The 26,735-nt window shown below is 38.4% G+C and overlaps 1 protein-coding gene across 2 annotated transcripts in view; it reads right to left on the bottom strand.

Annotated features, from left to right (window-relative positions):
* LOC103475709 (androgen receptor) overlaps positions 1 to 26,735 on the bottom strand; it is a 75,833-nt gene that overhangs the window by 39,359 nt on the left and 9,739 nt on the right. Inside the window, exon 1 of one of the 2 annotated variants that reach the window (XM_008427515.2) lies at positions 47 to 1,529. The exons of the other annotated variant lie outside the window; for it this stretch is intronic. Coding sequence (XP_008425737.1) covers positions 47 to 1,185 — 1,139 coding nt within the window. The 5' untranslated portion in view covers positions 1,186 to 1,529. Of the gene's footprint in view, positions 1 to 46; positions 1,530 to 26,735 lie in introns of those variants that run through there. 2 annotated transcript variants of the gene reach the window in all.

The following is a 26,735-nucleotide window of genomic DNA, read 5'->3' as shown; positions in this document are numbered from 1 at the left end:
ATAATAATAATAATAATAATAATAATAATAATAATAATTGAATTACCTGGTATCGTTGTAGACTACATCCAGCCATTCACCGACTTGGCTCTTCATGTCTCCGGAGTTGGGATACGGGGTCCTCAGCATACCGCCGGGATACCACTGCTCCGGGCGCACCACGCTCCCCTCGTATGGATTACATATGAACGCCGCGTTCGGTCCAGACTCGTGTGCGTTCATGCACTGCCTGGACCCCCAGAACTGCGTGTTGTACCTTTTGTTGAAGGTGTACCCGCCGCCCCAGAATGACCCCCAACCATCGTTTCCCTCGGACTTGATTTTGACGCTGTACTGGTCCGGCTGGTATCCGCCGGAGTCGCTCTCCGGGGCATCCACGAAGTCCCGCACTCCTTCCTGAGGGTTGTAAGCCGCCCTGCATGGCCTCTCGCTGGCCGCCGCCGCCGCCGCCGCCGAAGTGTGAGCGAACTGGGCTAAGTGGTCTGGGGCGTAAGGGCATGAAACCGTGCGGGTTGCGTTTAGGTGATCCGTGTCCTCAGCCTCGCACGGTGTAAAGTTTTGCGCGTTCACAGACGTCCGGCTGGAGGCGAGGTGATGAAAATGCGCAGGCGTCTCTGAACTTTTATACATCTTCACGGCTGGCTTCTGGCCGTGCACAGGTCGCTCTTCCCGGTCGGGACACCTGTAAGTAATCTGGGTCTGGGCATCGGGGCAGCTCACAGCCGCGGCGTCCACCCCGAAAAAATACTCTCCGCTGATTTGGTCATTTGCCGCACATGGGGGGAGTGCGGCGTCCACGTCGCTCATGTCACTGGACTCCATGGTGAGACCCAAAGAAACGGACACTGCTCTGCACAGCTCTCTGGCTGTCTCTGAGATTGTGGCGCACGCAGAAAAGGATCTGGTGTCAGCGTTTAACAACTCCTCCTGAGGAGCAGCAGCTGTCTGACAGCAGCGCGCCTCCATGTCACGGGCTGGCGGATTAACGCACCCAGACCCGCAGCTCCTGGCATTATTATCGGATTCATCAAACCTGCCGTTTCCTGCGCAGCTTTTCGTGAAACCGATTGGATTTTCCTCAGTTTTTTGCGCCATGCTGAGAGCTCTCACCGCGTCGCCTGCCTTTATTTTCTTAACCCCGGACCAAACGGAGCTGCAAGATAACTGTCGGCTGGTTTGGCTCATTTCCCAGAAAGAGTTCGCTTGGCCACGAGACTGGACTTTGCACGACAGAAAATCCCCCAGCTGGTCCCCGGGAACGGTTTATCTGCAGCTCGGCCCGATCTCTCTTTGTGCTAGGCGTTTTGGTAAAAGTCTCACAGAGCAACAGGAGTCGCAAACTCCTCCTAAAGTGAGAGTCGGAGTTACTCGGATACGCTTTGATTAAAGTCAGCAGCAGGAAAACGGTCTAAATATGTTACTTTCTTTCATTGAACGACCAGCAAGGGCGCAGAATGATTCATAATTTGCACACTAATAAACGTAGGCTACGCTGTAATTAATTATCACTCTGAAACGCGTTTCCACGAGACTACCCAAAACAAGCGTCCTATTATCTACGATTATGCTCCCTGCCTGCAGTTGCACATCACGCTTTCATGTGTGCATCACATTTTTATGACCTGCCACCAGCTTTATTTGGATGTTTTGCTCATGGCAAACATCCCCTTCACATCTCTGGCAAGATATCTAAGAAACACTCTAAATATAAAAATTTAACAAGGGTTTTTTTTTTTTTTTTTTTTTTTCCAGTTTTAACTAAGATCAGAATTTACACTGTTTGCATGTTCTGCACTGTACATTTAAAGTATTCAGATTATTATTATGATTAACGTTATTATTATTATTATTATTATTATTATTATTATTATTATTATTATTAATAGTAACAATTCGTCACAACTTATATTGCAGTGTCCACTGCCATAACAATTTACGTTATTACTCAAATGTTAGTCCCCTGAAGCTAAATCCCATAATCAGATTCACTTGTGCTTATTTACAGCGTCATGAGGTAGATGAATGATCGCTGAGCTGCTGTAAAAGACTTGCTGTTTCACTGTTGAAGCTGGGAAGACAAAGGAGCTGCTTCTGTGTTCCAGAATCAATCAATTGATCATAATTGATCCATAAAGCGAGTTTAATTTACATTTACTGAGGTGCTTTTCAGTGAAAACAGAAATCAATAAACACCGGTATAAGGTAAGGCAATGGCAGGTAATCTGCTGTGGCAACATCAGAGGGGAGCAGGCCAAGGAAGATTCAATAAAAATACAATAAAATGTCCACAAAATAAATCCACACTTGCCCAATAAAGATGAAGATGTCCTGCTGCTCTAAAATAAAAAGGAAACACTGTTAAGCTTGAAAATAAATCCCAGACTGTGAGGCATGTGCCAAAAGCTTAGTCTCAGTGGTTGGTAGTGTAAAAGAATTTCATGCTAGTAAAACTGCTATTCTACTCTAAACATGTGGCACTGGTGCAAGGAAGTCTAAATTGATTTTGCTTCAAGCAGCGGAAGAAAATGCCAGACAAACATCTAAATAGTTTCTGAGCAGTTTGAAGCTGTGGCTTGAGCCCGTGTCAAATGCTGCACAATGGAAAATGGGTAATGGTGGAGCGACTGTTGTTATGAATACAAAAAATAAATAGATTTAAATGGATGAGCCAGGGTGCGTTTTAGCATAGCTTTGTTTGTAACTGTAGGTGATGAAACGAAGCTCTTCATAGAAGCACAGCATTAATGGCATCCGGCTGCGCGAGTTTGGGCTTGAAAAGCAGTTTTGTGACAACAACATTATTTAAAACATCCAGTGTTAAATATTTGTGGGTATTATAGTTTGTATTGATGGCTTTGACCAGCTTAAATGAACTGGTATTTCCTCTTGTAAATTAAATATGTGGTAATCAACCGTAAATCACCTTTTCCTAACTATTAGAAGCTACAAACATCAGTATAAAATCCACTTCCCCAAAGATTTTTTACTTAGCAATTAGCCTCCAGGCCTTAAAATATRCCATGTCTGTGTTATCCAAGGCAGGTTTTCTTTTATTGTAACAATTTTTCCCCCTAACTTTCTTATTCTCTGTTTTTTTCTTCTTCTTTGATTACATTTAGAGTACAGCTTYTAAGTTTTCAGCCACAGTTTACAAAAACGTCATGCATCGAAGCATTTCTGATTCTGGATCGTACTCTTTGTCAAGAAGGACAATTTGACACAGCCTACGTGGAAAGATAACAAATGGTACACGTATGAAAGTGATATCACGGGCTACACCGGGGCTTTTCAAACGGTAGGGCATGACAGGAGGAAAAAAAAAAAAGGAAAAAAAAACCCCCAGAAAAAGTTACTGTGAACATTTAACCAACTTCACAAAGCTTACGGCATAGACAAAATTGATAGCTTTTTASTACCTAAAGCTACGTTGGGTAAGGAGACGTAATCTGAGCCGARCAAAATTTAAATACGGAAGTATGACCACGATTTTTTCACGTTAGGATTTTTATGGACTGGATGTGAAGATGTTTCACTGCCACAGCGTTGTCTGTAAAGACCCAGGAGTTTTTTTGTGTGTGTTTTTTTTACTGCGGTCTCATCAGAAAGTAGTTTTAGCACCGTCAATGAAAGAGCAAYGCTAGCATCACATCATGTGTTGCTACGCACAGCTAAAGCAGGTAAACCCCACAACATCAGTGAGAAATGCATGAATGGAGCATCAAAAACAGCAACAGCAAAAAGTTTACAGAAATAGTAGCAATAATACAGCAGAAAGGGGGCGGGTTGTCTATCTGCTCTTTGAGGTAGCTAGCTCTCCCATACTTTGAAAACACCAGTACTAATCTACTGCTGTATTTTATTTTGTTTGTAAATGATGTAATGATTGATTGGAGGAGCTCATACACTTTGTTGCCAGTTGTGTTTTCGCAACTGGCAAACAGGCTGTTGGCATGTTGTTSGAAGGCAACATTTGCTTTTGTTTCATATTTTTAATGTTTTGGCACCCTTAGCGCCCTTTTTGCAAACAAAACGTGTCACTTTGACTACGAGCACAGCTGTTTAGGTCAGCGTGTTAAATACTTCGAAAATGTGGTGTTTGAGTCGACAGCTGCATGAACGCAATCAAGAAAAACTGTAAACCTTAATGTTACCAACTTGGCTCATAGTTGGCAACAAAAGAGGAGGCGCCACGGACAAAGCCTAGCTTGGTCACTTTTATATAACTAAAAAAAAAACAACCCAGTTTGCTGTAAAATGAGATTTACGACGTACGATTTATTCATTTAAAACAGGGACAATGTGCAGTATTGTCCGTGCAACCACACAGGAAAGGTGCATTAGCTCTGGCGCCAATTTCCACCTGTAGTCCCCGACCCGAGAAGAGGGTTATGTCAATAAGAAAAGTAAACGTCCTGCCTGAAAGCTGGTAAGAGTAAATGACGAAGTAACAAAAAAGAGCTGTAACCTAAAATATTACCCATTTGGCAAGCCAGTCGCCCGGAGAGAGTCAGAAAGGGGAGCACAGAGGCACTGTGTAGGGGCTACCTTTATAGCCGTCACGCCCACTTCTCGCACAACTGGATCTGTAACAAGCCAACCCAATTACCACGGAAAGGGAGAAACAAACATGCAAAACCCAGGGCCCCCAAGCCATCACACCCTCTCCCATAAAATATGGCTCAATTAGCCACCATCTCATAACACTGTGATTGGCATTCTGGACAGAATGAAGGAATGTAAGGGGGTTATGATCTGTATAAACTACAATAGTGCATGGACCTTCAAAATGTTGTCAGGTCCATATTAAAACCAATGCTTCCTTCTCCACTTTTTAAGAGTTGAACTTTTGAGAAATAATAAAAAAAAGATGGGAAGGTCCACAAAAAACAATGTGTCTGGTTTTAAATTAGCATAGACATCAATATATATATATATGTATTTAAATCTGCTGAGCTCGACTGGCTGGAATCAGAAAGGTTTTATTCTTTAATCAGATCTAGTCTGTATCGCTCTAAACTCAGTCTCTCTCTTCCTTCTGCCTTAATTCACATTCACACAAMCGAACATTTAATCTCAACTTTTCCAACTCAGGTTCCTGTTCTTTAGTATTTTTCTCAGGCTCTAAAGTTTGTCGATGCGCCAACATTAACAACTCTTTCTGCTGTTCGAAGTTTAAAGCAGGGAGGAACTATCTTGGTTATTAGCTGAGAAAACTCTGGTTCAGCAGCTAACATTTTTCTGCTGCCACTTTCTACCCACAACAAATCAATCTCAATTAATGTTTCCTTTGTAATTGAAAAAAAAACAACAAAAAAAAAACGAATCCTTTTTTGGTTTGTTCAGAAGAAACGGTACCAAAATATTTTGTCACTTCCAATAGTTGCTCTTTTTTCAAAGCAACCAACAAATGTTCATTTGGAGTTTGAAAAACTTAGCAATGTCCACACCAAAAAAAMCAACAACAACCTAGACACATAAAATGCACTGGTCACTTCCTGTGAAAATCCTGGAAAAAGGGGAAAAACTACTGATACCGTTTTCAGAGTTACAAAATTTGAAGCATTGTCTGGAAACACTAAACCAGTGTTTTAAACTCACAACCCAGTGACTCTGATAAGCAACCAGGTAGCTGGCTACTTACCCAGAAAGTTATGGAAATGTACCAGAGACAAGTTGCTCTGACCTAAAACAAAAAACAAATCAAGATTCYCAGAACTATCTGAAACCTGCCAGGAGAATTGGTCCACCAAATAAACAACAGCGAAACTCACCAGCTCTAAAACCGTATAACTAAGATTAATTTACATTTATAGACAATGTATAACTCTCTATAGGGAGCCAAGATGTTGTGAAGTTTCCTTTAACATGGTGCCGACATAAATTACCACAAAAGTTTATTTTTATGTCTACTTTTTGTTTTCAGGATTCATATTTACTGACTAATGYGAGAAAAAAAAACACCAAGGGACTTAGAAAGCACCATTTCATTCCAAAAGGATTTATAACTATGAACGAACCCCCATTTGTTACCAACTTAGGTCATAGTTGGCAACCAAAGAGGAGACTCCACAGACAAAACCTGGCTTGTTCGGTTTTATTTATCTAAATAAAAACAAAACAAAAAACAATAGTTGTAAAATGAGAAGAGGGTGATGGCAAACCCCCTCCCCCCCAAAAACATCCTGTCTGAAAGCTGGTAAGAGTAAATGGCCTAGTAACAAAAAAGAGCTGCAACCAAAAACATAACCCATTTGGCAAGTCTGTCTTCCAGAGAGAGACAGAAAGGAGAAGCACTGAGGCACTAGGAGCTACCTTTATAGCCGTCACGCCCAACTCTCGTGCAACTGGATTTGTAACGAGCCAACCCAATTACCACAGAAAGGGAGAAACAAACGCGCAACACCCAGGGCTCCCAAACCATCACATTAACCACATCACAATGAAAGATGAACACACTGAGGAGGATAAAAAGGGGTTTTAGAGACACGGGATGAGTTTAAAGAAGGGGTCGTAAAGAGAGGAGCGACGGATGACGGAGAATGAGAACGATCTCAAAGAGTGATGAGGAGAATCAGARAGAGGGGCAAGGAGGATGAGAGGGACGAAAAGTGGAAAGGCGAAATGGGGGATGAAGATAATGAAAAGCGGTAGTAAAAAGGAACGAGACGGACGAGGACGGTAAATGCGCAGAGGGGATGTAAGGAATAAGAAATGGAGAGAATGAAAAGAGGTTTTATAGAGAGATGAGAATGAAAAGAGGACAAATAAGGATGAGTGGAACAGAAAGTCTCGTAGGAGGAAGTAATAAGAACCAGAGCCAAACATGGAGAAGCAGCATTCAGCTTCTATGCACCACAAATCGGGGACAAACTTTCAGAAAACTGCAAAACAGCCGAAACACTGGGCTCTTTAAACTCATGGCTGAAAACACGCCTGTTTAGAGCTGCTTTTGACTCATAACCACTGGAACATTCACCAACATCTTCCATGTGCATTGACGGCTTTGATGATCATTGACAAAATGTAATGTTTGTTACTGGTTTCACGATGTGTTTATGATAGTTGGTTTTTTTTAAACGTCTTTACAACGTAAAGCACTTTGAACTGCCTTTATGCTGAAATGTGCCTTACCAATAAATTTGATTGATTGATTGACTGATAAGAAGGTATTAGGAAGGAGGAGTCCAGAAATCAGCAGGAATAACTAGAGGTGGGGTGGAGGCGTGGCCTTACCTCCAAACCCAGGTTAACAAATTAAGACAAACTAAAGCATTCAAAACACTTTCATATTCATTCCATATTAGTTCTTACAAAATTATCAATCTAAAAGGTTTCTCATATCTATAGAATAAAGTGTGAATTCAATAAGTAGCACAAATAAAGATCAGTAAAAGTAAAAGTTTTCTGATTTTCTTTGTGTATCAAAAAGACAAACTCCATGAAGCGAGTGGATTTCAGACGATTGAAAAGGAAAACTGTGCTCATAMAGGGTGTTAAACGGCACACATTGGCAATGATCTGCAAAATAGGACCTGTGAAATGTTTGACCTGCATTCTGCGAAAACAGATGTACGAGCTGAGGTCAGCTCTGAGAATGTTTTCCCCTGCCAGGCAGACACGAGGAAGGTTTGGACCCACAATAATTATAATCATACCCAGTTAAGTCAGACCAGACCCATTTTCAGCCAAAGATGTTCTGAATTAGAATTGACATTATGCAGCTGGGTCCAGAGTATTTGGAGACCAACATAATTTCCGTTACTCTTGTTTGCCAAAACACACTATTCACATTAACCTTTCATAATGAATGTGCGCTTTAATCTAATTTGAACTATTGTTATTCACAACCAAATCAGAGTGACTGTTGACAAAGTATAAATCTAATATGTAGGGCCTGTTTATCCAGGAAACACAAGCAATTATACACATTTTCATAAGCATAAATATTATATTTATTTTTCAATACTTTTGTGGAGAATTATTCTCAGGGACAGACTGCCTGAAGTCTAGACATCCCTAATTAATTAGGGCTCTTCCTTTGTGATGCTCCGACGTGCTTTTACCTCGGACTTCACTTAATGAATAATTCTGCGTCTTTCTCTGTTGGGTTTTGTCAGCTCAACCCAGTTTAGGTTTGATGAGTGACAAGGCAAAAACTCAGAAGTGAATCAAGCTGACTTTTTGTTTATTTTCATCTAAAAAGGAATGCATTTGTTTGGCTACCTTTATATACTGTTACCCAGTTAATAAACACAGGAACCCAGTGTCTTTGAAAGAACATTAGAGTGCCATGAAAAACTTATTTCCCCTCCTTAAAGATTTACTTCTGTTTTTGCTTTTTTATTCTCAAACAAGTGTTAGTGTTGGATAAAGACTCGTAAGTAAAAATAAAATGCAGTGTTCCAACCATGCTATTATATCTCAACTCTATATTTTTGGTTCAATTCGTCAAGCAGCACCCAAGTCCGATTGCTGCCAAAACTGTAGGAAAAAAACAAACAAAAAAACGACAGAACCATGTCTGACATGAAGCAGGCCACTATATATCAAAAAGCAACATATCGTGTGCTGATCTGGGAAAAAAAAAGAAAATTCAAGAACAGCCGAGAAACAAACAGCTACAAAGTCATTTCCGAAGCTCCTTTCTTGGGCTCCATTGTACCACAGTGAAATCCATTATCTACAAATGGAGAAAGCATGGAGCGGTGGTGAGCCTTCACAGGAGAGGCTGGCCAACCAAACTTGCTCTAAAAGCATGGAAAGAGATCGGGCAATGGTGACATCCATGGGAGAAGTTTAAAGCAGAAACCACTCCTGACCAAAAGGAACACAAAGGCCCATCTCACATTCACCGAAAATAAGATCTTAAGAGTTTTGGGAAAATATTCTTTGGACGGTGTGCTCACTTCTAGGCGATCCTGAAGCACAATGCCCAGCTTTCAGTCATTCACTTTTGGATTATACAGGAGAACAATAAAATGAAGAGCACCTGAAGTCAACCCCCGAATGCCTGATTAAATTAAATAAAGGTTTTAAAGTGGCCTAGAAAAAGTCCTGACTTAAATCTGATAGAGATGGGGTGGCAAAACCTTAAATGGTTGAAATAATAGAAAAGGTCCAAAGAAGAGTAGGCCAAAATCCTCCTACAGGGACGCAAGACTCGTCAGTCCTCAAAAACATCCAATGTCCCGTTTGGCCTCTAAAAGAATCAAAGACTTTTCACGGTTCTTTACAGATGTACCATCAAAGAGGGACAGATGTTTGCGAGCCACGAGACAACTGATAAGACCCCGTTCTGTGTTTGCTCGCTCTTAAACTAACCCCTATGCCTATAACCTTAGCTTGCCAGTCTTCACTAATTTGATAAAATTCCTCCTACATCTTCACATCATGCTCCAGGAACATATAATGATCCAAAGCAGGGAGTTTCATGCCATGTCTCCAATGGGAGGTAAAACTGGCRGTCCTGTAGCGTGAAAGCATGTTGTCTCCTGCCTCTAAATTTCAACTGACCTGAAAGAAAATTAACTTAATAGCCTTGTAAATATGTGTTGTTGTTGTTGTTGTTGTTGTTGTTTTTTCACATCCTATGAAAACAAGCCAGAAACTACTATAGTAGATTAATTCCAGCTTTTGAAAAAGAGAGCTTAGCACAGTATTAGAAACTTGGATCCCAACCGTCATGTTTTCTCATAAGAAAAAGTGATTCATAAATACATACAATCTCTAAAATTTTCCCAACCTCTTTGATTTTCTTTTAGCTATCACATRATAAGACTCGGTGACATGATGGAGCAGAATTAAAATGTTCACTTTCAAACTAGATGCAGCCCAGCTAGCTGTTTCAGGAAGTTAGAAAAGTTGATGTTTAAAATTAAAATCAGCAATTGCTTCCAAAGTTTTGTGTGTTTATGATCCATTTGTTTATTTAGATCACGTAACATCAGGCTTGGACAGGTAATTGTTGTCGCCAGTTGTTTTTAGTTTGGATGCTCCTGAGAGTATTGTTTTAAAAGGTTGATGGTTTGGCAAGGCTAAGAAAAATGGAGGCAACATCACTCTGTTACACAACTTTGTGAAAARAAAATGGGATGTCTTAATAAGTATGAAATTCTTTCAAAAGAAACATATCCATGTCTGATTTGCTTACAGGTAAACACAAAAAATAGCAGATTTTACCCTGGAGCCAAAAAATGATCAATAATATAAATTTTTTTTTCTGTCTTGGGAATAAGTTAGGACACCCTACCTCAAATAATAATTATYATTATCCCCCTTTGACTGAAATACCGTCAGTCAGACGCTTCTTAGCCATCCACCAGTGTTTGGTGGATAAGGAAAAGGGTAAGGAAAAGTTACTCCACGCCTCACTTTTAGCTTCTAAGACGTTTAAGGGTTTTCTAGCACATACARCTTATTTAATGTACGAGCAGACATCTTCTTAACAAGATCAAGCTCTAACTCAGCACAGGACTTTCAATTTCTTCATTCCCAGCTGGTCCCTGGTGTGTTTTTTGAGTCACTCTCCTGTTCAAGGACCCAATTCTGATTCGGCTTTAACATTTCCTTCAAGGACCCTCTGATAGATGGCAAAGTTCACGGCTCATCCTATGACGGTGAGCTTGCAGCGTCCTGTTGCAGCAAAGCATGCCCTAACCATGACACTCCACATCCTTGCTTCACCATTGGTGTGATGTTCCTCTCCTTTGAGCGCTGTATCTGGTTTGAGGTGAGCATTTCATCTTTCCTGGTTTCCAAAAAATTCAGTTTTGGACTCATTTCTCCAAATATTATTCCAGAACTCCCTGTCCCCGTCTACGTTCTTTCTGGCAAACTGTAGTCTGGCCTTCATGAAAATATYGGTTTCCTCCTTGCAGACCTTCCATGAACATAAAACTGGACTACTCTCTACCCCAATTTCCATGCAAACTTTGCAAAAACCTTGCCATAATTGGCTGCAAATACAGGTACCTATTGTTCCTTCTTTTATCCATCTAAGATTATATCTTAATTTATATATCCATAATTTCTGTACTCTGTGAGCACTTGAAAACACAACTCAGAGTCCTTGTTTGTGCTCACACTCTTGGCCTGTAAAGCTGATTATTCCAACTAACAGTATAGCAAGAGCCTGCTTTTGGACAAGTGAGGACTAGATCTCTCAAATTTCTTTTAGTACCTTTTGACCTACTTTCAAGATGAGTTCGCTTAGACGACAAGCTCATGGATGTCCCAGCTTATATGACCAACCATGTTGACAATTACTGCAATCATCCTCCTCTTATAAACTATTTTTCAGAGAATCGAATGGCTTGTTTTTCAATTTCTTTGAGAAATCTCTTGATCCCTTAATAGACTCAAAAACTTCTGGAGCCGTCTTTCTGGAGGTCTGTCGCAGGTTATTTGATTTTATCACAGTGTTCACTTTAACTATAGGCTCTTTTTTTTTTGCACTTTTACGTTGGGAGTGAATGTGAGGATGTCCCTTTTACTCCTCTGTCACAAACCCAAAAGAAGAAAAAACACAACTTATGTTCATATGTAAAATAACCTCGCATTGGGGTTATTGTTTTATAATACGACGACCACTTCCTGAGTTGCGTTTGAATCAACTCATCCTAAAGTGTTAAGCAAAGGGAAAAAATAGACCAAATCTGTGGAATGAACTGCAGATGTGTCTTGACATTTCATTCAAAGTACAGTTTCCATTAATAGCCATTTACACATCCTGACTTTATTTTCAAACACCTTACTAATCCTGCCTTTAGTCTTCTTAACATCTTAACCGCATACACACCAAAGAGTGTTGTTCTCGTGGTGTTTTGCTGGTTTTTGAGTTTCTGAGTGGTCCACCGCCGGTCAAGGTCAGTCCGACTGAAAGCGAGCCGAGCTGAGTCTTCGTAGGACTCTTAGATGCATCGCGAGAAAATAAATTAAAGCAGAGAAGGCAGTAGAAGGATTATAAGACCTCAAGTTGCTGATCACAATGTCTGAGCTTTAACAAGACCCCTTCTCCCCAGATGCCCATCTCCCCAAAGACAATTTTTACAGCGTAATTCACACCCTGGCTGTGAGCCAATGTAGTAAAGATGATGGCTCATATTATCTGTGTGAACGTGTTACATTTGAATTCATTGTGAGAATCTTCACCGATTTTTTTCTTTTTTTACGGCCTTTCTGGCCTCTAAGAAACACAAAATGGTTCAATCCCGTGCTGTATGCGTTTGTAATTAAGTTTTCTCTTCTGATTTGAAAAAAATAAATCAATAAATACTTTGAAATAAGCCAGATGTTAATAGTTTATTTGCATAAGTTTTCCATAATTTTTATCTTGTGGGTTTATTGTTTACATTTCTGCACGGCACGTTGAGCTGCTTTTTAGTGTGAAACTGATAGACTGTTAATCATCAAATGAAATCTAATAGCCTTTTAATTTAGCACCAAATAATATACAAATTAGTCCAGTATTATTAGCTATAGTACTACGTACAGACACATTTTCTCTAAGTTGGGATATGTAACTTTTATAAAATATACGTTTTTTTTTACATATTTGTTGAATCTGTCCCAACATAGTGACAATATATGAGATAGATAATTTGTGAAAAAAATGGGACTCCTCTGCCTTCTCCTAGTGCTAACTGCATACAGACACAGCTCAGTCAGAAACAACCAATCAGAGCCAGGAAGAGCATCTGAGTGCTGTCAATCATGAATGTGCTGCTCACACCTTCTCCCTTGCTCTCTGATACACTACAAATTCTTCCCATCAGCAGAGCCTGCTATGTTAGCGTGGCCACCAAAGGAGGCAGATAAACACTTCACCTGTAATGGTAAGTTTCTCTGCCATTAGCACATTCAGCAGTACGTACACAAGGACGATTGACAGCCCTAAGACACTCTTCCTGAATCTGATTGGTTGTTTTAATCAATTTGATCAATTTAAAACTATCAGGATGTAACAGAGTTTTTTGTTTTGTTTATTCATTTTATTTTATTTGACTTGTGCTGCCATCCCTTATGGAATGACGCCCTGGTTGGCAAGCCATAGGTCTCTTATCAATGATCATCAGTGTGGTGGAAGACAAGTCACCACAGTACTATAACTGCTCACAGATTTATTTTCTGATTATTTACACTCATAAAGAAGAGTTTGATGAAGATCTTTAGACTTCCCAAATACCCATCCTGACTTGCAGAACCATTTAAGATTAATGACACAATCTTCCTGCTATGCTCTCAACATTAGCATGCTCAAAAACAAAGCACACATTCTACGCAAGAAATCGGCGTTGTATTTACATGACTCACTGCTAAAATGAACCATGCCATGTCAGTAATGGCTTTGCAAACAACTGTTACTTATTTCTAAAAGACAGGAGATTAACACAATATACAGCAGCGTTCCTCTGTCATTTGCAGTTGTAGGAAACCAGCCTTTAATCCGTGTGGAAAAAGAAGCCCATTCTTCTGCTGCCTGCTGTTTAAAAGCCAAACTTTCCCAGAGGTTACTTGTCAACCACATTACTGCACTGTAGGCTGTCACATGTTCTCCCAGCTAACTGGCAGGCTTCCTCTGATGCTTGAGGACATTTAGCTTTTGCTATCACTTACTGTGTACAATCTCAGTGAGGAAAACAACCAGAGATCACATGCCAGCAGCTGGAGCCGGTTGATCTTAGGGTATTTTTCCAAACGTAGCTGACATTAACATGCAGTCCATGTAACACGCACAAGGGAGCAGTTAAAGAGCCACGTACTCAGAGAGCACAGCCTCATTGGAGGATCGCTACAATGACACACCAGCAGTTGATGGCTTCAAACGGCTAATTTAAAATCATGCAGGATTTTCTACCAAGTCCTTTTAAAACCACCTGCCAGTCCCTTGGTTTTATGGATGCGTTTGTGACAGCAGATGTCCAACCATTAAATACACCATGCACACTATTTACTTCCGCTCACAAACTTATTTTAAACCATATGATCATGTTACTGTGATCCTTCTTAGAAAGCTGTAACATCACAGTTTGTTTGTTGTTTAGTCCAAGCCGGGAAGAAATCAAATACAGGACAATAATGTGTCGTTTCTTTATGAAGCAATGTTTTTCATAATGTCAGTTAAGTAGGGAATTTCCTTGTTTTCAGCTCCAATCAGTAATTTCACTGTCCCTGCTGAAGAACAACATTCCCACAGCATGGTGCTGCTTAGGCCATGTTTCAACATGAGGCATAAGTCTGTTCAAATGTGTAAACAAGTTAACTTGAATGACAGTTAAAGATTTAATATGGACTCTGGTAAGCCCGTGGTGGTTACACTGTATGGAAAACCAATAAAGACAGCAATTCTGTCAAGTTTTAAACATTCCTTGTGAGTTTTTAAATTAGATCTGCTTATGTAGAAGTGCCGCTTATTCCCATCTCTTTAGAGTAAAGTTTAGAGGGTGCAAACTAAAACCTGTACCAGTGAGAAAAGTAACAAGAAAACCTCTTGTTACTTTTCAAATATTTTTAACACAACATTTGAAAAGAAAATGCTTTGTGGGAAGAAAAAACTAAAATGCTTTAATCCTTTTTAGATTTTATGACTTAAACCTTTTTAATGTCGTTACATTAAATGCTTTCCTGTTTTGCTTTCTTTCTTTTTTTTTTTTTTTTACACTCGCTGGGCGCCCTTCTTGTAAATCCTTTATAGCTTCTAAATGCCACACCCAAAAGTGGAGTTGGTTAAGCACTTCATTCCTTGCTTCATCAGAAACTCAAAGTACAGGCGTGTTGAGAAAACGGGGACACCCTTATGACAACTTATGTTTTTCAAAGGATTTTTGCTCATATAAATACTTAATATAGGTTTTGCCAGTATTTGTGAATTTAAGTGATAGAAATACACTGGAAGTAAATAGAAAACAGTAGAATTGTTTTCTGTAGACTTCTGTAATGTTTTTTAAAAAGTATTTTCTGGGAGTCAAACCAGACGCAGGATACAGGAAGTGATGGCTGCTAATGTTTTTTATTTGCCTCAGGAGTTGACATTTGACTCAAACCTAACCTTAGATGCTCCAGATAAGTTAAAAAGCCATTACGATATTCTAATCTTTGTGCTCTGTAAAAAAAAGAAAAAAAGTTAACTACTGTTAGMCAAACAAGCTACATTATTTTGCTACAAGCTACATTATTACACTTTCAAACTATATGGGATATTCATTTAAGATGGTCTGTGTGGAATATAATACAGAGAAAAATCTTTAAAAGTGMAAATAAATAGTTTTAACTTTGGTCATTTTWTAACTTTAGAAACAAGGCAGCCATGTTGGATTTTGATGTTGGAGTTTTAAGAAAAACGCCAGCGTTCCCATTTGGATTTCTGATTCCATGGACCTTCCTGGTAATTTCTCCAGCTTGAAGCTTTGAGTAAAATCTGAAAAGAGAACTAAATAGGATCTAAATAGGATCTTKMATTCAGTCATTGGTAATTAGTCATTGCCAATGACTAATAATCATTTTATATTAAATAMAAACAATAAACTGGTGATTCTGTTGTGGTGCTTTGACAACTTAGTATTTACTACAGGGGTATATTTTATACACATTCTGAGAATCACTGGTTTACAGTAAATTTACTCGTGGACTTGGAGCAAAAAGCTCTCTGCAGAACAAAAAGCCTTTGTCCCCATTTTATTTTTTTTTACAAAAACATATCAATGTTTATTATTTACTGGGAAGAACAAATGATTATGAAAAAACATATTAAGACCCGTTCTGCGAAACTGAGCTATCATCTGAATCTAGGGCACTGCTTAGATATACATTTGCAATATTTTTCTTTCCTGGCAGAGTTAAATAGCTTTCTGAGAATTGGTGGATTTTGAATTTACATTGTGTAAACAGCATAAATCGATGTTTACTTCTGATTCTATGAAACTTGCGGGCAGATACACAATGCCATGGTTCTCATTGTATACAACTCTGAGTCTGCACTTGCTCCCAAKTCTGAAGCCGGAAGCGAAGGCCGACATGTTCCAAAAATGTGCCCTTTCAAACTAACACAGTCACTAATTACTTGTGCAGTTTGCTCACATTTATAGAAGACATCATGGGAGCGCTTAAGGGAAACCGCACCCATATTTAACTGTATTTATGTAAATCATAGCCAGAGCTAAATCATTTCTCCAAAACCACGACTGCTTACATTAAGCAGATTGCGTGAAAGAAAATAAGGGATCCAAAAAGGTGGTGGTAATTTTGGTGAGGCCATCAAGCACTGCTRCCAATGCAGCCAGGATTGGGAAATTGACTTGTATTTCTGTCGTCTGCCTGTTTGTTTGTTTTTTTCTAAACAATATTTAGTTAAAATAACTTGTCTTGTTTAAGATTATTTTGTCATATTTTGTAGAATTCAAAATAGTCTTATTTAGTCAATAAAAAAAATATTATTGAAGTTCATTTATGTCAGTAATTCACTTATTGATACGCACTTCATATATTAACACTGATGTTTTCAAGCCTTTATTTCTGCTACGAGTCTCCATGTATAACTAATGAAAACATGACCTTTCAAATTCAAATTACAGACCAATAAAATGATTACATAAATGTGAGCTTATTGTTTATCAGCTGCTCAGAGGTTGTTGTTTTCAGACATTTTTAATTTATTGAATATGACTGGACATACTTCTGCAATGTCCCTAACTTTGCAGGCAAGATCCCTTTCTATTGCATTTCTCAGTGGGGCCGTAACCCTTAGTGCCAACCGTGTCCTGGTGTGGCGGGTTGCCGTCAGGTGGCCCATTGGTCCTGTGGTTGCGTTGGCTCGGCTGCAGGCAGAAAGCTAAGCTTTGGTGGGAACCTCTCCGTCTTKACCTCCCTAAGGTTTGCTCTCCAGGTGGATGGTAATGGTCCTTCCCTTCCTTGGAGCCTCCGAGAGCCGGAATTTGGATAAACTGGTGCACGAGCGATCACTGCTTCTGATCCTGAGCTCAACAGAAAGCCGGTGTAGTAACAAAGTAGGTAGTTCAGGCTTGCATAAAAGCTCKTACCCTTATAAATTAGAGCTTACTCTGGTGACCAAGGCATTGCAATAGCTCAATCAAAAATAGAAATAAACAGAAATGAAGGCATGAACACAACTGTCTCAAGTTGGGCAATGTTCTTTATCGTAGACATTCAAGAGTATGAAAAGTATTCTACGCTTTCTCAGGTTTCAAATACGGGATTTTATGGATGTAAAATGGGAGTGACTGCTTGGCTGGTGTCAAGGGTGCCAAGCAAACTTATTTTAATAAGGCAGTCAATCAATTTAGTGAGCTCTTCAAATTACTCTGCTTGGAAAGACAYGTCTAACTGAAGGTCATCAGCATTAAAAAAACGCAGTTAAAAGACTAAAATATATAAAAGATAAATCATAATGGGCCAAGCATTGAGCCTTGGGGAACCCCAACAGGTCACAGAGCTTTCACATAGTCATTAATAAAGTTGTGTTTAATGTGCTATCTGGGGAAGGCTGATTTATGCTCACCTAGTTTTTCCGCAAATCATTTTGGAAAACATCACAAGCAAAGACCAGAGTGTGACCTGCAGAGTGAGTTGGACCAGACGAACGCAGGAGAAAGTTAAATCATCCAGAACATTTAGGGAATTCTTTTGCGGTTTTAGGAAATACGTCATCAGTGTGAATATTTAAATTGAGATTGACAATTTTACCACACAGTTCTGTTATGATCTATGAATAAAGTGCACCTGTTCAATTATGGCATGAGTGTGAAAGTATTTTTTTAAAATTGTAGATGTCCCTGCATGTATTCATTCATGAATCCAACATAGACCCTTTAAAAAAAAAAAACTACAGCTTGCTTGAACTTAGTCCTTGGAGTCCTTGAGGCTAACACAGCGTCTGAAGGATTTTTTTCTTCCTCTCATGTGGTTGGGTAAGCGTTCCTTCTAAAGTGTCCAGGACTCATTTTAAACCTCTCCTAACTGGTTATTTTCTCAGGCGAAGATGTCTTTGTAGGTGTCAGATTTCTGTCAGGGTGACATAGCAGTCATTCCTGTGGATAGAACATTTATTGCTGCTGACTGGCTTATTGTTGCCATACATTCATCTAAAAAAATAAAAAATAATATAAAAATTACCCATTACTGACAAACATGAGATTTTTATTTTATTATTTTATCTTTTTAACCCAGTTGCTTGAAAAGTTGGAAATGAGTATAAATGTCTTTTCATGCTTGGCAACTGATAATGACTGTAAGTTTAGAGAAGTGTCATGAGACCTTGCAAAGAAATGAAAGCCGAATCATCAATGAGAGCAAATTCAGCTTTAAACACGTGATAGAGTTTGAACCTTTATAAATATTTAATTGTACCAAGTTAAAAGAAGGGCGAGGGGCATAAAATTACACGTATTTAAATCACACTGTTACAGCTCAGTCAACTCTCAGGGGTAAATTCAATCAAATAAAATATGTCGGTCACCAGCAATGACCACTAAAGAGTCAGCAATCATGACTCTCGCCGTTTGTCATGACAAAAGAAATTTGTAAATACAGTGATATCATCAGTGCAAGAATGGCTGGTAATGACAGAAATCCAGAAAGATAAAAATTCACCATTTTGTTTATAATCAGGAGTGCGCAAAAGTTTCATGACTACAGTGAATGGCAACCTGGTTGAATTCCCCTTTCTGATACCCCAACCACACCTGCACACTAAGAAATCCCATTTATTTACATTTTTTACAAATAGAATATGTCAAAAACTCCAAGATTAGTTTAAAATGATCTCTGTTCAAATAATTCAGCCTAAGTATTCTAGATGCTGAGCAAATAATGCAAAATAAAATAAAAAATATCCAAAGTTGAGAATCGGTCGCCAGCTGCAGCATCATTAGCCCATGCAAAGGATAAATATATTTTATTTAAATTGAAAATAATCCGAATAAATTGTTTGGTACTCATGACGCTCCCCAGATTTTGGCGCCCTGGGAGGTGAGCCATCACCAACATCAGAAACTGCATTAGATTACATCACCGAGTCACATAAAATCCTGATAAGAGTCTAATATTGCTGTTAAATATCCCATTGTGGATTTAATAATCCCACAAGAGCTCATTAAACATCACAAAGTGTGTAATAAAAGGTCACCTTACAGTGTCCCGTCTAGTAAGTGTTAAGTGTGAATATCATCTTATAAAACAGAGAATCTGCTCTATAAAGTTCAGATTTTTGTAAAAACAGTTTTTATCTATAGTTATTAAGTTTTGTTTATTTAGTTCAAATTGCATTAAATTAGTCAAAAGGTTGTGATGAATTTAAATTTAAAAGGTTTAGTGGTTTCTAATGAACATACAAGTAAATTTAAGAGCCTTTTCATCAAAAACATGTATTTATTTCTCAGTTATGAAATAAACTCTGTAGTGCAACAGAATGTTGGTTTTTGTCATTATTCCAAAATTCACAAACAGAAATGGTTCAAGACTTTAGAAAGAATCGGTTTGGTTGAGAATCTAGAAGAAACACCAAGCTGCTCTTTGTTGCGTTGTCACCACACTTACTATTCTTATTCCAACATGAAGTGAAAATCTTGAGGCTCAAACCCCATTGCATAAATCGTGCTCTGACAAAGGTTGAGATAAATTATGGAGGACAGCTGAACTTTCCATAAGAACCAGAAATCATTAAGTAAAAGTGGATCTTTCAGGGTTGATATAGAGGAATCTCTCTTTACCCTCTCCATCTCTTAATCCTCCCATTTTTATTATTGCATACGATAGACAAATTACAGTGCTGATGAGAAATACAAATATCTAAATGTGCAATATTGGCAATTCTGCTGGAGCATCAATTGTGCTTTTTTTCTTTGTGTTGCAGACTGTGCAAAGAAAACAAGCATAAACTAGCATAGCATCATTGTTTGCGGATAACAGCGGCGTGAATAAGAACAGTAACTTGTGATAATATGCACATAAAAACAAAAACATGAGTGTGCATTGCAATATGAATATTTTTTCACACAAAATAATTAAGTGGTTTACTGTCAATGTCAAATTTAATTATATATCTTTTAAAAACAAGATTAAAACCAAAGTGCTGTGTGAAAATAACACAACAGAACAAGTTGATGAAAAGTGAAAGAGACAAAATAATAACTCAAAGGAAAATTTAAAGTATACAAATATCTAACTGTATTCAAGCATGTGGAGAGCATTGCTCAGGCTCCGTGTGGATGCTTCCCTTTTTATTATCCTCCAGGAAACCATTTCTCTTTGAATGACATTCATACAACAGGCAGAACCCACTAAGGGGTTCAGTTCAGTTTAATGTCATGTGCAGATGTGAGTTCTGGTGGACCACTCTTGGATGACTGTATCCATCCCATAATGTGGCTGACTGTGCAGTAAAACCCCCACAAAAAAACCTGTAAATAAAGCAGGAACACCGTTATGTCACTCCTTTTTTAGGGTGATGCCTACTGCAGTGATGGACTGTGTGAAGAAAGCTGGCTGCCATCAAAATATTTATTAAGCCAAAACATCATTACCGTCTTGTTTTTCTTGAAAACAGTTTTATGTCTACAAACACTGGAGCTCTTTAACTTCCTTGTTTCTAATTAAACATTATAAATCYACCCGTACATAAATCTTAATGGGAATAAAGCCACGCAGGTGTTTCTAAAGTCCTAAGTGGTCAGCAATCACAGCTGTTAAAAACATGAATTTGGCCAAAGGCTTGTGGTATTACAACATTAAAAAACTCCTCAGCCATGGGGCCAATCCTTGGATTACTACCAAGCAGTACATATAGGTCAGGGATTCCTCTATTTTTATTCTTCTTTACCTTGACGTTGTCTCAACTATCTATGGTGAGATAAACTGCTGCGATTAACCTTTTAGACCAAAGTCAGATTGGGATTCTGAAAATAATGCTGGTCCTCCCTGGAATTTTATGGAAAACCCTTGAAACTAAACAATAACCCCAAACATGCAGCTAATGGTTTGTATCAAAGCACATTCAGGTGTCAAAATGGCCCAGTCAAAGTCCAGAGGTAAATCAAATTGAGAGCATGTGGTGCTGCGAACAAATGTCAACACATGACTGAGATGCTATTTTTTTTTAGTAAACGTATCCCAAAAAGCCTTGCAGYTGTGACTGTAGTGTAAAGTGGCTCAACAAAGTATCGACTCCGGTGGGTTGATTACAAAAGCGCGGCATTCAAGTTTTCATTTATCCAACAAAAACTATGCATGTCACAATTATGAAACATTCTGGGAAGGTTTGACACGTAAAATTTTTAATAAAACAACTTAAACTTGTTGGCTGCGATGTGAATGAAATGAGGAAAAGTTCAAGGGACGTTATTATTTTTAATTAGTGCAGATGAAGGAATAGCAGCCTCAGTTGAATATCAGCACAGGACGAAATTAAAATGGTTAATCTCACTAAAGTTACCACATATACTGGGTCTGATGCATCGACAGACGGTACTGCATACATCATTTATCCCATTAGCAGTAAAATCTGCAATGCATCAGAGCTTATTAGCAATTCGTCCTGTCTCTGCTCAGTGAGAATGAATTTGTTTCACTTTAAAACGATGTTACAGTGCTGTGACATCGCCTTATTTTACTCCTGTTCCACAAATAAAGGAAGGAAACACCTCTTTAGCACTCTGCTAAAGATATTTGAGGTTTCGTGAACTTGCTGGCTTCATGCTGTTTGCTCGTAGCCTTGGATGTTTGATTTCATGGATTTCTTAGTTTTTCCACTAGAAGAAGGTCTAACCTTGGCATTGTGCCTCTTGGAAGCCTTGCTTTTTCTTCCCTCCTCTCCCACACTTTCCCGCTCTTATGTGCTCCCTCCCTCAGCTCTAAGTGGGAGGAGAGGTGCGGTTCTTTCTGTTTAATAATTACAGTTAAAGTAATGCTAAAGTGTGTGCGTGAATCCGAGATGACTTGCTGCTTTTTCCTCTTGAAATGAATCAGTTGTAGGCCTTTGCACGGATGAACTGTGACAACTACGAGATCAAGACTCAACAACACAAAGCGTCGCAGTAGCGTGCAGACATGTTGAGGGGAAAAAAAGGAAAAGAAGAAGAAGAAAAAAAAAAGAAAACTCCTTGGAGCAGGTGCTAGATGTTGCTGTCGGCGGTTTTATCAAGGACATTTTTGTCTGGCAGCCGGTCATGGCCGCCGTGTTTGCTCTCATTGGAATAAAAGTGAGGCCTTCAAGAGGATAGACTTAAAAAGAGAATTACCTAAGATGTATCATGCTGGATTTAATACTATTGTGAAGATCTGAAGCAGATGGAGGGTCACTCCAAACCTGCTTGCGCCGAAATTAAATGAACACATTGCTGATGTCATTGTTAGACCACAAAAAGGATAAAACCGGTGTTTCCTCAATGTGGTAGTGTTAAAAATAAAAATCATGTCAGAATTATTATGTAACTTTGAGAAGGGTTTTCCTTTAAAAACATGATCTGCGCAAGCCCATACAGTATAAGTTATTATAAATGCATAAGTTTAACGTGCCCTTAGAGGACTCCTTTGCTTCCCCCCACCCCCAACATTTAATAGTTTGAGCAAACTAATATTAATCTCAAAAAGATAAATTGAGCAAATACAAAACTGTTTTCAAATGCTAATTTCATTTATTAAGCTAACCAATCTGTCCCGGTTTGAAAATTGCTTTTGTTGTTAAAATATGAGAGAACTTTGATTAATTTTTAGTTCAATTGCATTAACACCACCCAGCTCTGATGACCTCCTGATCTGAAAAACCAACCAAACAAACAAAAATAATWAAAAAAAAGAAATTACTTAACTAGAACCTGTCAGACAGCGTGAAGTAGGTTTAAATCAACAAACGGATGAGAAACAAGACCACTGAGTCTCGGGAGGGGTTGCAAAATCATTTCTAAGGCTTTGARAATCCACCAAAGTATAGCGAGAGCCGTTATTTTCCATACAAGTGGAAAAACCATGGCACAGTGGTGAACCTTCCCATGACAAGTTAACCCAAGAGTGTGTTGATGACTCATCCGGGAGGTCACAAAACAACCCAGAAGAACAGCTAAATTACTGCAGCTTCGCTTGTCTTACTCAAGGTTGATGTTCATGATTCACCGATAAGGAAGAGACCAGACAAAAATGACAGCCATGGGAGAGTTTGAAAGCCAAAATCCCTCCTGAGCAACAACAACGACGGACAACTTGTCTTACATTTGTCAACATCTTGATGATCCCAAAGATCAACTTTTTGGAAGGTGGGCATTCAACTAACAGCACTGCAGACAGAAAAATCATAACAGTCAAACAAGGTGATGGTCATGTGATGATGTGGGGGTCTGCTTTAATGTGTTAGAAACCGGACAACTTGCTGTAACTGATCAAATACTGAAATCCCGAAGGAGAACGTTTGGTAATTAGCTTGTAACTGTAAGCTCAAGCACACTTGGATAATTCTGATGGATAATGATTTGAACGCATATCAGATCCTAAATGACTACTGCAGGCTATTCAAGTTTCATTTCTCTAAGTTTTTATTTGTTCTTTCTTCACAGCTGCTTTTAATAGAAGCAATTCAAGCTTATCTACAGTCAATGTTGCAAATAACTTTGCTTTTCTGTTGTGCAGTTTGGTTATGTCTATTAGAACTGTTTACTGAAAATGCATATTGTTGTAACCCCCCGTCAGACCTCAATAACACATCCTTGTTGTTATGACTTGGCTCAAAACGCCACAAAAAAACAAACACACGCCAAAGTTTGAACATTTTCTTTTTATGAAATATGGTTTTGGTGAAAATTAAACATTTTGTAACTTTGAGATTATTAAAGTTTTGTATGGAGATAAAATAGAAACATCATAATAGGAGAGCACAGACCTTTAAAGGGCAAGGGACTTACTGGGCTCCTAGGTGTTACATATAACACTCAAAGTGTTGCAGAAAGAAACACATCTGAAATTCCAAACCTTACCACAAAAATAAACAAAAAGCCTTAACAATATGACACGACACCTTTCTGGATTCAGAATTGTGGAAACCAAACAAACAGATTTGTTGAGAAGACAGCATAAAACGTTAGATTTTGATAGACTTTGATACTGAACTTAAATAATAGATGTGGCACACATAGAATTGTAGAACAAAATGCTAAACTTTTTAAGCTGACCTTGTAATGTTTTTTAATTTTTAATAATCCCTAAGATCGGCACTGACGTCTAACTCGCCACATAGTGTTCAAAAGTGGTATATAAYCAAGATAATTGTTTCAACRGGATCAAAACATTTGCATTTACAGGCWGTAAGATTTATGGAAGTCAGAAATRCCWTCTAATGTGTAAATAGGCACATATTGCCTCAGCAGTGATATCAAATGACAAGTTAGGGTTCCAGCTATTTACATCTGTCTGAGGAATGACTGGAATGACTGTACATCATAAAACATTAGTGATTTCTTTTTTTATTTTGAAGCCAAAACTAGACCCACATGTTAGAATTTATTGCTTTGTTTTCTGCAGTCCACACATAATTTTAGAAATAGCTTTAAATATGTGCATGTACTAGTWTACATGCCTAGTATATTGGATATTTGGATCTCGCGCATGTTTGGATTTCACTTTGTAAYGTTCACCTCAACTCAGCTATTTATTTGAGCCAACTGTAAGTTTTTGGCATAATTCGGACAACTTTTCTTGCCAGAATTTTTCATTTATTTTGGCTAGCTTTCAGCTGCAGTATTGCATTTGCAAAAAATATGTTTGACATATTTGTTAAAAACCGTCACTATGTTGTGACAGTATAGCTTCAGACGTATTGGCAGTTGTTTTGAATGTCCTCCCCCTTGTAGACTACTCTCCTTTCCACAGAAATTGTGCCTTTGAAATTATTTTATAATGGATTTGAGTCTTTTACCAAACTGATGAACTGCTACAGTCTTCGAAAAAACTCTTTTGAACTTGAGTTCACATCAACTCATTCGCCAGGGGAACCCCAGTATATATCAGCAGCTTAAATAGGACAAGCATGGAAAATTAATGATGTGATACACCTCAAAAAAGTGTGAAATTGTTTTTTGATGTGAATAAATGTGAAGGTTCCCTAATTTGTTCTTCCCTAAAAACTTCATTTGTATTGCTTTATGATTATTTGGCCTTCTCAGTATTAAGAATTAAGATTAAATATCCATACGTCCAACTATGCTGATGTTGTAGAGTGGTTTTTATTTTTTTCACATCACTATCTATCTGTGCTTAAGGCTTAAATTAGATAAAATCCACAGGATTGCCCCCCCTGGCCCCTCCCACAAATTCCTGCGATAAAAAACACAGCAACAGTTTAAGTAAATCATTAAAGCCTTCAAAATGACTGACATTCACATACAGTTGGTGATTTTGGCAAGAGCTGTGGTCGCCGAGAGAAAAAAAATCTGTTTTGAAGGAGACAATTTCCTGCAGGAGAGTTGAAGTCACAGATGCAATCCCCGTGACTTCAGTGCCTGACACTGGTTTAAATTGGAACTGAAGCTGGTTTTGTTTTTATACAAAACCAAAACCATTGGCCCTGCAGAAGCTGCTAATCCAGAAACCAGAGATGCATTAAGCCTGAGTCAGAAACGAGGCGAAACCGCCATGGCAAACACAATACGGCCTGACGAGATGTTGAAAGAAGAAGAAGAAAAAAGTAAGCATGAAAGTGGACTGTTATGCAAAAAGCTGCTTGAACTAAGTGATGAGTAACAGGTAGAAACAAGATGTCAACAAAAAGGTACTGGGGACATCTAGGGGCAATAACAGGTATCAGAGGAAGAAAATGAGAGAAAGTGCAACTGACAAAGCTCCTTCAAAAATWTAAATAGTCAGGGATCATTCAAGTTCAACGTTTCTGAGAGCGTTTGCTTGTGGAAAACTTTCATAAATCATTTCAAGGTGTTTACCAGATGTGCATTTTGACTTCACATGTCAGAGAATAGAGTTCTTTTTTCAGTAAAGTTTAAAAACRACATTATTGGGCTTATACTTTCCAGACGTTTGTACATATAAATGTAACTCAAGTTTTAATTTACAACAAAACATTGGCGACTGGCTGGGGTAAAAGGAGTTCACATCTAGTCCTTGGTTTGCTCGAATGAAGCTGAAATATGCTAGACAATGAACTGTAAAAATTACATTTAAAATGTCAGTACTTCAGGTTTCAGTTTTGTTTTCCTGTAAGCAATCAGAAGCTTCTCCGGAAAGACAGCAGAAGCTTCTCTAAGTTTTAATTTGATTCAATGAAAAATGATTTATTACTTTATGAAATTACTTTTTTAAAGAGATGTAAAGGAGATTATCAACTAATGAAGTCTTCACCCTTAAAGATATTAAAATGTCTTTCATACCAAAGTCAAACACAAAATTAATTTTGAGAGAAAATAAAACACCGGGAGGTTAAGTATTTCAATGGGCTGTTTCATAAAATTTAACAGTGGAGCTAGAAGTAAGATTTGGACACTTTAAAGGGACAGTTTGGGATTTTTTATGTGAGGTTCTGTTAAAAGGTTATAAAAAGTTAGTATCTARCTAGAAGTAGATAAATCTCTGTCTTCATTTAGTGTAAACCCAGATAAGCTRGTMTTGGAAGTTGAAGCTAAAGACTAGTCCAAAATCAAATCAAAATTAAAATCAAATTTCATTTGTATWGCACATTTCAGCAGCAAGGCATTTCAAAGTGCTTTAAAGAGAGGTTAAGACCAAAGTGG

This window comes from Poecilia reticulata, linkage group LG14, assembly GCF_000633615.1.
Source record: "Poecilia reticulata strain Guanapo linkage group LG14, Guppy_female_1.0+MT, whole genome shotgun sequence".
In the NCBI taxonomy this organism is placed as follows: Eukaryota; Metazoa; Chordata; class Actinopteri; order Cyprinodontiformes; family Poeciliidae; genus Poecilia; species Poecilia reticulata.
The sequence above is the reverse complement of the archived record's forward strand: the minus strand, read 5'-3'. Positions and strand labels throughout refer to the sequence as shown.